At 40.6% G+C, this 12,863-nt stretch overlaps 1 protein-coding gene across 5 annotated transcripts in view; it reads left to right on the plus strand.

The window, feature by feature from the left end:
* SLC35F4 (solute carrier family 35 member F4) overlaps window positions 1-12,863 on the plus strand; it is a 482,865-nt gene that overhangs the window by 367,977 nt on the left and 102,025 nt on the right. For all 5 annotated transcript variants that reach the window (XM_073585785.1, XM_073585800.1, XM_073585815.1 and 2 more), the window contains one exon: window positions 7,531-7,750. In XM_073585785.1, the coding sequence (XP_073441886.1) occupies window positions 7,531-7,750 (220 nt within the window). The remainder of the gene's footprint in view (window positions 1-7,530; window positions 7,751-12,863) is intronic.

Here is a 12,863-nt window from a genome sequence, read left to right on the forward strand (position 1 = left end):
GTACATAAAGTCACCAAATGCTCTGCTGAGTCCAAACCACTGGCATTAACTTCAGCACAAAAACTATGAGATCCATGGCCGATCAACTGCATTCAACATTACATCCCCGAGCACAATGCCAAGCTTTAAAGAAAGTAGTGTAAAGCATGACGATTCTCTATCTGTCGTCTGACGGATGAGTCTACATTTGGCGAATGCCAGGAGAATGTTACCTGCCTGTCTGCATTGTGCTAGTTGTAAAACTAGAAATATGGCACCATATTTATAAAAAAAAAACTTGCACAATGTGTCTTAAACAATAACTACCGATGATTGCACATTCATTATTGCCACGTGCCACCTATTTGCTTAAAATTCAGACAGTGATAGAGTGATACTAATGTGTTCACTATATCAAAATATATTATATAATGCAAACTATTTTGCTAAAGTTGGCGAAGGCATTAAAAAGACTTGTCCTCCTTTTGTACACTTCTTATCCAAAAGCAATTTTGCTAACAAAAGGAAGATTTCTATAAAACGTCTGCTGGGATCACAGATCTGGTTGTCATACAGCAGAGTTATTGCCGTGTGTCTGTGATTGGTGATGAATTCCTTTTAGTTTTACACTACATTGATACTGAGTCAACACTGCGTCCTGTAGGGATCTTCTTGTCAACTTCTGTCTCCAAGCTGCAAATGGAAGATAACAGTGACAAAGCACTCAGCTGCGCCAAGATGAATCTGCTACATTTGTTTGCCTTGTCTGGGTTATTAATAATGACTTGAATGCTCTAAGCAACTTACACCTGAGGCTGAAGTGTTTAGATGTAATTGGAAGGTTGAGCTTAATGATATCATCTCACTTAGGAAATATCTAATGTTACAGTATGCAGTATATTATGCACTTTTTTGGTAAGACATTCACAAACTGAAGACCTGGAACGTTTCCTAGAACATCTGTGAAATAGACAATGTAAAGTCTGCATATATTAACATCAGTTTTTGTAACACTTCTTGGGTAGGACACCTTGCAGCACCACTAATGCTGAACGTGACGTCATATCCCAATCTCATATTTATAGGATTTAAGAAGATGAGATATGGGAAGTTTTGTCAGCAACACACACAACTCTAATTTCAAAAAGTCTGGACGCTGTGTAAAATGTAAAAATAACAAGAGTGCAATAATTGGGAAATCTCTTATAGCGAAATTTAATTTAGAGCAGCACATAGAACACAGATCAGAAGGTGAACGTTAGGTATTTTTCCATTTCATTTGAAAAAAATTACTTATTTAGAAATTGATGACAGCAACACATCTCAAAAATGTGTCCACCATTGTGTAACATCTTATCATTTTAAATTAGTCTGTAGACATCTAGGAGAGGGATCGCAAACATACAGCCCACGGGCTACATGCGGCCCCTGAGGCTGCTTCATGCGGACCTGGATGGGGACATATCTAAAATTTTGAGACCTGGATGGGGACAAAACTACAATATGGGGACATATCTATAATATGAGGACCTGGATGGGACATAACTACAATATGGGGACCTGGATGGGGACATAACTACAATATGGGGACCTGGATATGGGGACATATCTACAATATGGGGACCTGGATGGGACATAACTACAATATGGGGACATATCTACAATAAGAGGACCTGGATGGCGATATAACTACAATATGGTGACCTGGATATGGGGACATGGGGACATTGATATGGGACATAACTACAATATGAGAACATGGATGGGGACATATCTACAATATGGGGACATAACTACAATGTGGGGACCTGGATGGGGACATAACTACAATATGGGGACATAACTACAATATGGGGACCTGGATGGGGACATAACTACAATATGGGGACCTGGATGGGGACATAACTACAATATGGGGACCTGGATGGGGACATAACTACAATATGGGGACATAACTACAATATGGGGACTTGGATGGGGACATAACTAGAATATGGGGACATGACTACAATATGAGTGCACATTTGCTATCATCCATAACGAGCCAAGCTCTATAAAAATAAAATACGGCAGAAATGTTCAAAAGGTTTATAGAAAAAAAAATGGTGTCACTAAAAATGTCACTTTGTCCTCCAAAGAATGCAGCCCACCCCCAATAAATTTTGTTCTATATGCAGCCCATATACGCAGTGGAGTTTGAGACCCCTGATCTAGGATGTGAGGATACAATTGCTGAAGTTTTGGGAGAGGACTGTTGTCCCTTCCTTGTCTGATGCAGGATTCTCGTTGCTACACAGTCCAGGAACTTTGCCAGATTGAATGGCGCTCTCAATGCAGAGCATTACATAGACATTTTAGAACACCATATGCTTCATCCAGACAATGCCAATCTCAGGAAAGACCTTGTATAATTGAGCAAGATAATGTAAACCATATACTGCATCCATCACAGCAGTATGGCTTCACAGAAGAAGAGTTCGGGTGATGAACTGCTGTCCAAATTATAAAAAAAATCTGCAAAATCTTCGAACTTTAACTCCTTAACGACCGCTGATACGTCACTTAACGGGGACAGTTAGGGTATGTGCGCAGGTTGCCGATTTGCTGTTGTAACATTCTGCAGCTTTGCAGCGGTGCAGCAGAAAGCTAAGTGTTGTATTTTTGTTACGTTTTCCATTTTGGTGTCTGTCTTTCTATTCCTTTTGTTGTATTAGTGCAGCGGTGGGACCAGTGCTCTCACCTGCCAGTTCTCTACTTAGGGATAAGAGCAGTGCAAGTGAGGGATTAGGTATCCTGCTCGGCAGTTGGGTGAAAGAACCCGTATAGGGACGATAGTTTGATCAGGGCACATCCTCAGGTGAGTGCAGGAGGTGTCCATTCCCCATCAACAGGGCCCACCGTAGTTAGTTTCCCTGGTGTTCCCTGGTGTGTTGTGCTGTTTGGTGACCGGCCAACTATTGGGTAGTGTCAAACTGGGTCAGTTACTCCGTGACACACCCAGGCACCCGCAGACAGACACAGACAGGCACATATTCTCCGCTCACACACATATTCTCCGCTCACACACAGTCTCTGCCCACACACACAGTCTCTGCCCACACACTCTTCCTCCTTCCTTTCTGCAACATTTTTGGCACGCAAATCCGCAAACCTTTTGACACCTGCGGTTTAGCTGCGGATTTGACTGACTCAGTGTAAGTCAGTGGGTGCAGAACTGCTTCAGATCCGCAAAAAGAATTGTGCACACCAATTCTTGATTCCCATTGATTACCATTGCTTGAACTACCCTTTGCGGATTTGGTGCAATTCCACACGGATAAAACGCAGATCCGCAACAAAACTGCAACGTGTGCACATAACCTTATGGGTACTTATTCCTCAGCACCGCTTTTTAATGGCGCATAGAAATAAGGGTATAGCGCCCCCCAGCGTCGGAAAATCTCTGGGGTCGCGGCTACCCCGGAGAACATGATTTGGGTCGGTTTTTACCATCGCCAGTGTTGCAATCACTGTTATTCAAATAACGGAGACTGCAAAAAAAGTCAGATTTTCTATTTATTTCTCTCTCCTCTGATATGATCTAGCATGCCAGAGTAGAGAGAAATGGGGTCCCCCTAGCCCTCCCGTTACCTCCAGTGTCCCTGGCCCCTCCGGCTGTGTCCCCTTGCCCTCGGCATATTCTTCTGGGAAGAAAATGGCGGGTGCATGCGCAGTGCGCCCACCGAGATCTGCCAGCCGGCACCCGGCAATAATAGGAGATTTTTCCTATTGGTTCATTTTGGTCACTGTGATAGACCCTATCACTGTGATCAAAATCAAAAAATAGTAAATCAAATCTCACTTACCACTCCCTTAGTTAGATAAAAATAATAAAATAAAAAAACTCTTTTTTTCTTTCCTTTTTTCCATTAGGATTGGGGCTAAGGTTAGTCAAATGGTGCACCCTCCCTTCTGAGGTGTGCCATGTGCCCAAACAGTGGCTTTTTCCCACATGCGGGGTCTCGTCGTACTCAGGAGAAATTGCACAATAAATTTTATGGTCTATTTTCTCCTGATACTCTTGTGAAAATAAAAGTTAGGTTCCAAATTAAATTTTTTCTAAAAAAGTAAAATTTTCATTTTTTCCTTCCACATTGCTTTAGTTCTCATGAAGCACCTGAAGGGTTAATAATCTTCTTGAATGTGGTTTTGAGCACCTTGAGAGGTGCAGTTTTTAGAATGGTGTCACTTTGGGGTATTTTCTTTCATATTGACCCCCCAAACTCACTTCAAATGTGAGGTGGTCCCTAAAAAATGTTGTTGTACATTTTGTTGAAAAATTAGAAATCGCTGGTCAATTTTTAACTCTTATGTCTTCCTAACAAAAGAAAATTATGTTTCCAAAATTGTGCTAATGTAAAGTAGACATGTGGGAAATGTTATTTATTAACTATTTTGTGCGATATGACTCTCTGATTTAAGGGCACAAAAATTAAAATTTTGAAAATTGCAAAATTTTCAAAATTTTTACCAAATTTCCATTTTTTCATAAATAAATGCAAGTCATATCAAAGAAATTTTACCACTGTCATGAAGTACAATATGTTATGAAAAAAAAAATCTCTGAATCAGTGGGATACGTTGAAGCGTTCCAGAGCTATAAACTCATAAAGTGACAGTGGTCAGAATTGTAAAAATTGGCCCGGGCATTAAGTACAAAATTGGGTCTGTCACTAAGGGGTTTAAAGCAGTGAGAATCCTACATTAGGCCGGTTTCACATTTGCGCTTCAGGGTGCAGCGACGGCCTACGCACGGCCGCTGCTAAGCCCCGCCCCCTGCCGCGCCTCCGCCGGTAGCTCTGCCTCTGGGCGCATGACACTGCATGCATCATGCGTCATCTATCTTTATCACTGAGGACGCAGGCCGTGCGCAGTATGCGTTTGGCGGCGCCTGCATCCTTTTGACGGTGCGCCGAGTGCAACCAAATTGCAACAGGTTACGTTTGGCGCTGGTCGGCGCACCGTCAAAAGGACGCAGGCGCCGCAAAAACGCATACTGCGCACGGCCTGCATCCTCAGTGATAAAGATAGGGGACGCATGACGCATGCAGCGTCATGCGCCCGGAGGCGGAGCTACCAGCGAAGGCGCGGCAGGGGGCAGGGCTTAGCGGCGGCCGTGCGCAGGCCGTCGCTGCGCCCTGAAGCGCAAATGTGAAACCGGCCTTAGACAAGAAAAAGACAACGTTCCTCTCCCAAAACTCCAGGAATTTTTTCCTCACCTCCCAGAAGTTTCCAGACTGTTGTAAAAAAGAATCGGCTACACAATAGTAGGCATGGCTTTGCACCAAGTTTTTAAGTTTTTTGACGTGTTGCTGCCATCAATTTTTAAGTGAGTTATTTTTTCAAATGTAATAGAAAAATGTCCAACGTTCACCTTGTGATCTGTGTCCTATGTTTTGTGGCGAATAAATATGGCTGTGAAAGATTTCCAAATGATTGCATTGTTTTCTTTCCATTTTATACAGCGCCTCAACTTTTTTGGAACTGAGGTTGTACATATGTCCATATCTCAGCTTCATAAATCCTATAAGCATGACATATGGGGAAGGTGAGATATAAGGTTTCACTGCAGTCACATCTGAGACTGGGTTCAATCACATCTGCCTGGTCAGGTGCCGGAGTTCCCTACCATTACTTACAATATTCTGCTCCATTTTCCATTCTTTGATTTTTATTTCACAGGTATCTGAGGTCCATGTAAGAAAATTGCCTATTGCACATAGGCTAAAACTGGTCCATGTTTTGTCCATTTGTGGTTCATAAATGAAAACACTCTCATTTGAACATGGCCTGAGTTGTCAGATTTTGACTTTGACACATAATCATGTTACTGCTATGTGTATTTCACAATTTAATATGTAGCCCAGTATTCCACTGTATGCCTCTAATGATACATTTTAAAGATGAACATATCTGCTGATTTAATTTGTGCTGAGCAACATTGCGAAAACATAGAGATTCTGGAAAACATGATTTTTTGTGAAATTCAGGGAGAATTCAAGTATACGCTAATAAATTTATTCATCCCTAATAGAGGTTCATAAGGAGGTTTGGGGGAAAATACTTTGGTGAGAGACAGCGCAAACTTAATCTAGGTATTCTGGAGATTCACCAAATTTATTTTTGTGGCTCATGATGGTTACTGATTTTGGTGAATGTTTGACGCCTTTTATCTAATTTAACATCACCTGTTGGTCGGCTTACTTTATAACATCTTTTTGCCTCTTAATTTTTGTGCTCCTCCCAATAAACCTATGTCCATTTTAATATAAATCACATCCCCTTGACAAATGAGAAGGAAAAAGTGCTCAGAACACATAAATAAGTGTATAACTTGATGCAACAATGTGCTTCAAATATCGGCACATTATTTTTTTTGCCATTGTTTTGTTTGGGTTTTGACGTAGACATATTAGTAAATGTTCACCATTGTTGCATGTTTCATCAGATGTCACGTTATGGAGGCATTCTACAGTCTATGTGGCTGCTTCAGGTGCACGGTGAAGCCCAATGCCAGCTGTGTGAAACAAGTGAGAATTATGTTTCCTATGTTTTATAGGAGATATAATTATTGTGTCCGGTAGGTACCATGATCACATAGTGCCTCCTGATGGCATGATACGCTATGGGTGCTGGGTCAGGACAATACGACTTATCCAGCTGCTGGCAGCTGCTATGTAGATTATGTTGATATAGGTTTTACTGGTTCCAAAACATCAAAATAGTCTATATTTACCTATTGTACTCAAGACAAAAAATAGCATCTTGGTGTACGTCTTTTTTATGGTCCACATTGTCGACCTAGCACATAGTACATACAAACACAGAAAAGGCATGTACCTGTACTAAAAAGTGGTGGTGTATTGCAATCTATTGAGGCAACTTTTCATCTAATCTTGAAACAGGCTAAGTACAGCTGAAATGTTGCAATACTGGATTGAAATATACACTGCTTTTTGGTATATACTTTTGAGTGCTGACTTTTTGTCTTTTTCTGTCAGTTTTTGTTATGTTGTTTTAGAAAACCCATACAGCGGAGTACAGAACTCTTAGGTTTCCATAATATGGGCTCCATGTGCCACCGTAAATGGCTTGTGCACGCAACTCTGTCAACATGACTACATTTATGGCATTGTGGACAAGGTTGTATAAATGTTAAGGTTTGAATGTAATATTTTATTTCTTGCAGCAAATTTCAATTTTGAATGAATGCAAAAAGTCAGATACAATTTCTTGGTATAGGCACAAAAATAATCATTGATACAAAACAAATCAGCATCATTAACCAGCAAACAGAGTGCACCCAGGTATCCCTCTTTTAAAGTAATTTTTATTTTTGGATCGAAAAATGGAAGTTGCACCTTGTCTATGTGTCTTAGTGTCCCATAAGATTCACATTAGCAGTCACCAGTATAATTAAGGGTACACAGCAGATTTGAGAACAGGATTAATACTAATATTATTCATGATTAGGTTGATCTCTAAGTTTAAAAATATTATTTCTTTTCACAGAGAATGCAGTCGAATTTTTGGAGAAGATGGTTTGACGCTGAAGCTCTTTTTAAAAAGAACTGCCCCTTTTTCCATTCTATGGACTTTGACGAATTACCTCTACTTACTTGCTCTTAAAAAACTCACAGCCACTGACGTGTCTGCTCTATTTTGCTGCAACAAAGCCTTTATGTTCCTGCTTTCATGGATTGTCTTGAAGGACAAGTTCATGGGTGTACGGGTAAGAACACCAACGCACCTGTTATTCATGTTTACTCTACTGTTATATTTCACTACCTAAAGTCAATTTAGACATGTGCTGAGAGTTTACCCCATCCTTCCCCAGTTATTAGCTTTAATTGAACAAGTGAGTCAGTATTTGGAGTAGTGCCAGAGCTGCTTCCATTGTGGAGTAAATGTAGTAGTGGTACTGTGTGTTTTTCTTAAAGAAGAAGTTGAAGGAAATGTTCCTAGAATGGCTTATGTGGAAGAAGTGGATTGAGATGGAATGAAACTTAAGAAAAAGAAGGAAGGGGTTGGATTAATCCCGCTAGGTGATTTCAGCACATTTCAAAATCCTATATGATGTGGAATGGCGGTAATGAGAGAAACATAGTGTGGTTGTAAGGCGTGTACAAGAATGAGTGTATTCACCTTAATATAAATGTAGCAGCTTGGTATGGATATACTTAAAACTTAACCTTTAATCAGAAATTAAAATCTATATAGCGCAAATTAGTGCCAGATAAAAAAGTGCTCGTGCAATAGTGTAAATAAAAGAAAAAGAACGAAGGCAGCCTGTGCCAGATAACGCCCTATTAATATCAGAGTAGTGAACAGATTATTTTTCTTTAGTGTCTTATTGATCTGAGTATTAATAGGGCGTTATCTGGCACAGGCTGCCTTCGTTCTTTTTCTTTTATTTACACTATTGCACGAGCACTTTTTTATCTGGCACTAATTTGCGCTACATAGATTTTAATTTCTGATTAAAGGTTAAGTTTTAAGTATATCCATACCAAGCTGCTACATTTATCTTGATCGGGATTGGTGAAATAGACCCTTGCTTATTTGTGTATTCACCTTACTAGCTAATTGATATGCTGTTGACTGCATAGATAAGTATATTAGCTAGTGTTTGATGTGGTGTAGTTTATAGTGCCTGCAATTTAGAGAAAAAGGTCATATTCTCTGGTGACCTAAAGGACTAGTTCCTGTCATGCAATACTGGGACAACCACCAGAGGGCGAGGAAGGGAGGTAACAGGAGCTCACCTCAAACAAAGATCTGTAGAGCTGAGCACACACCGCTATTAGAGAGGTCATACAAGCCAAGTCAGCAACAGCCAGGAACGCAGTGTCAGAGGGGAAGGCAGGAACAAGGTCTTAATCAAGCCAGAGTTAAAAAAAACTGGTCGGGAGTGCGGTAACAAGAGGACGCAACAAAATGACAGCCAGAAACACACCAAAGGTCAGAGCCAAACAGAGCAATCCAAAACAGGAACGGAAGATGGATGATCAGGTCAGAAGTCAAGCCCGGGTCATACACTGTGGGGAACAGTAACACTGAAAACACTAAGTCAGAGGTAGAGAACCAGGCAAATACAAATACGGGCAGACAGGAAGCAAAGGACACACTCTGGGTACGCAAGGTCAGCTGCTCTCGCCAAAGGCATGAACTATCACTGACATCAGTTGCCAGCCACAGTGCAGGGAAATGGCCACCCACACACCAGAGAGAGGCAGAGAAGATTAACCACCGCTTGACCAGATCGGAATGCAGAAAACAAACCCCGACCTGGATCATGACAGTTCTTATAAGTCGTAGAGATTTTCGTCCACTCCTCAGTGACCCTATTAACACGGATCTTGTGTGTGTATATAGTATATGGATATTATTATTCTAGCAGGAGTTCTCTCTGAGATATTGTTAGCGTTTGTTAAGGGTAATTGTGTATGACTATGTTAGATTTAAGAAAGCGTGATCTCTTGATTAATCATAAATTCACTAGTACCCTAGGTATCATTTTAACTTTACTTTCACTTTATTATGGAAACTGTTCTATCTCTATGCCCAGTCCTGCTCCAGTGACATCTGCTTTTGTTGCCAGGCACCACCGTATTCACCCTGGATGTAGTGGTGGTGATGGAAGAGATATGATAGCTGGGCTGCACAGGACTGTCCAGCCAGGAATGCTAGTATAATTATGACCTGTGCTTGCCCCCCAGTCAAACAGAATGAGTGTATATGCTGTCCAGCAGCTCAGCAGATGTGACCAATAGGGCAGCACAACATCCTACTTTAACTCTCAGCATATTGCTGTGAGTTGCCAATTATTCCTTGGATATACATGTTATAGTTAATGGGGCTGTTCCCATGTCTCCATGTATTTTTTTGGACCGAGTGGAGCGCAAAGTATCACAGACACATGTCCGATTTTCATCCGAATCTCGGATCAAACTCGCTAATACTAGTGTAAGGGTCTATGAAAAAAATCAGACATCACCTGGATGCCATCTGTGTACTCTCAGTTTTCCAGGACTGGCTGATTTGAGAAGCTTGAGAAACCTCTTTCAGTTTTTTTGTTCATACGAGAAAATTTGATGAAATTCTGACAGTAAAAACTGACACTGACTAAACTCTGATAAAAATCTGATCAAAACATTGATATCTAATACCGGCTTTCCCTAGACTACAGTTTTGTCTCTCGAATACCCTGGTTCTGTTCTTCCAGTTACTTACCCAGCTGGTTTAACAACTCTTTCCTTATACTCTCTCATTCGGCCAACAGTCAATTCATGGACTCAACCCAAGGAACCCTGTTGTAAGTCTGGATCCTTATATGGGGTTAAACGTTGAAGGCCGGGATTTTTTTAGTATTTGCTAGATGGAATAGTTTGAACGAAAGTCTGTCCAAAGTAGCCTTTTTGGGTCAAAGGCTTCAGAAAAACTTCAGACATTGAATTTCTTCTATCATGTTAATAGCACACCTTAAAAATGTTTTTTTTAATTTTTTCAAAAGTGGTTCCTTTGCTTTAGATCATCTAATCAGATCTCAAATTTCCTCCCACTGCTAGAGACCCTATTAATCAGCTGTAATGTCTGTGGAAATCTTTCAATAAGTAAAAAAATCGGAGACATGTCAATTTTTGTTCCGAGTCACGGATAAAAATTACCCATACAAGTCTATGCATCAGTGAAAATTGTGGACAACACATGGATGGCATCAGTATTCAATTCATGTGCCTTCCATGATTAACGTTGGAATGGGTAGAAGAATCTCTACAATTTTTTTCCTTTTTTTAAGCCCATTAGAATCACACATTAAATAGTTATGGTAAAAAATGTGTTAAGTTGACACATTGGGGCCAGAAGATCATGGCCTCCAGTTTCACAAACTCCTTGCACTGATTAGAATTACTTCACCCCCAAGGGTGGTTTGCACGTTCATGACCGAGCCAATTTTTACAATTCTGACCACTGTCCCTTTATGAGGTCATAACTCTGGAACGCTTCCATGGATCCCGGTGATTCTGACATTGTTTTCTCGTGACATATTGTACTTCATGTTAGTGGTAAAATTTCATGGAAATAACTTGCGTTTATTTGTGAGAAAAATGGAAATTTGGCAAAAATTTTGAAAATTTCGCAATTTTCTAACTTTGAATTTTTATGCCCTTAAATCACAGAGATACGGCACACAAAAAACTTGATAACTAACATTTCCCACATGTTTACTTTACATCAGCACAATTTTGGAACCAAAATTTTTTTTTGTTAGGAAGTTATAAGGGTTAAAAGTTGACCAGTGATTTCTCATTTTTACAACACCATTTTATTTTTAGGACCACATCACATTTGAAGCCACTTTGAGGGGTCTATATGATAGAAAATACCCAAAAGTGACACCATTCTAAAAAGTGCACCCCTTAAGGTGCTCAAAACCACATTCAAGAAGTTTATTAACCCTTTAGGTGCGTCACAGGAATTTTTTTTGAATATTTAAAAAAAAATACTTCAGGTTCAATTTTTTTTATTTTACCAAGGGTAACAGGAGAAATTGGACTGCAAAAGTTATTGTGCAATTTGTCCTGAGTACGATGATACCTGATTTGTGGGGGGGAACGACTGTTTCGGCACATGGCAGAGCTCAGAATGGAAGGAGCGCTGTTTGACTTTTTCAATGCAAAATTGGCTGGAATTCAGATCGGACGCCATGTCACGTTTGGAGAGTCCCTGATGTACCTAAACAGTGGAAACCCCCTACAAGTGACCCCATTTTGGAAACTAGACCCCCCAAGGAACTTATCTAGATATGTGGTGAGAACTTTGAACCCACAAGGGCTTTACAGAAGTTTATAACGTACAGCGGTACAATTAAAAAATCATATTTTTTCCACAAAAATGATCTTTTCACCCCACTTTTTATTTTCCCAAGGGTAACAGGACCATAAAAGTTATTGTGCAATTTGTCCTGAGTACGCTGATACCCCACATGTGGGGGTAAACCACTATTTGGGCGCATGGCAGAGCTCGGAAGGGAAGCAGCGCCATTTGACGTTTTTGTCTGGAATTGAGATCAGACACCATGTCGCGATTGGAAAACCCCTGATGTACCAAAACAGTGGAAACCCCCCACAAATGACACCATTTTGGAAACTAGACCCCCCAAGGAACTTATCTAGATGTGTGGTGAGAACTTTGAACCCCCAAAGGCTTCACAGAAGTTTATAACATACAGCCGTACAATTAAAAAATCATATTTTTTCCACAAAAATGATCTTTTCACCCTCAATTCTTATTTTTCCAAGGGTAACAGGACCCTAAAAGTTATTGTGCAATTTGTCCTGAGCACGCTGATACCCCACATGTGGGGGTAAACCACTATTTGAGCGCATGGCAGAGCTCGGAAGGGAAGCAGCGCCATTTGACGTTTTTGGCTGGAATTGAGATCGGACATCATGTCGCGATTGGAAAACCCCTGATGTACCTAAACAGTGGAAACCCCCCACAAATGACACCATTTTGTAAACTAGACCCCCCAAGGAACTTATCTAGATGTGTGGTGAGCACTTTGAACCCCCCAGTGCTTCACAGAAGTTTATAACGCCCGGGCGTGAAAATAAAAAATTTGTATTTTTTCCACAAACATGATCTTTTAGTCACCATTTTTTTATTTTCCCAAGGGTAACAGGAGAAATTGGACCCCAAAAGTTGTTGTCCAATTTGTCATGAGTACGCTGACACCCCATATGTGGGAGAAAACTACTGTATGGACACACGTCGGGGCTCGGAAGGGAAGCAGTGACGTTTTGGAATGCAGACTTTGATGGAATGGTCTGCAGGTGTCATGT

This window comes from Dendrobates tinctorius, unplaced genomic scaffold (genome assembly GCF_039654945.1).
Source record: "Dendrobates tinctorius isolate UK_male_01 unplaced genomic scaffold, ASM3965494v1 ptg000010l, whole genome shotgun sequence".
Classification (NCBI taxonomy): Eukaryota; Metazoa; Chordata; class Amphibia; order Anura; family Dendrobatidae; genus Dendrobates; species Dendrobates tinctorius.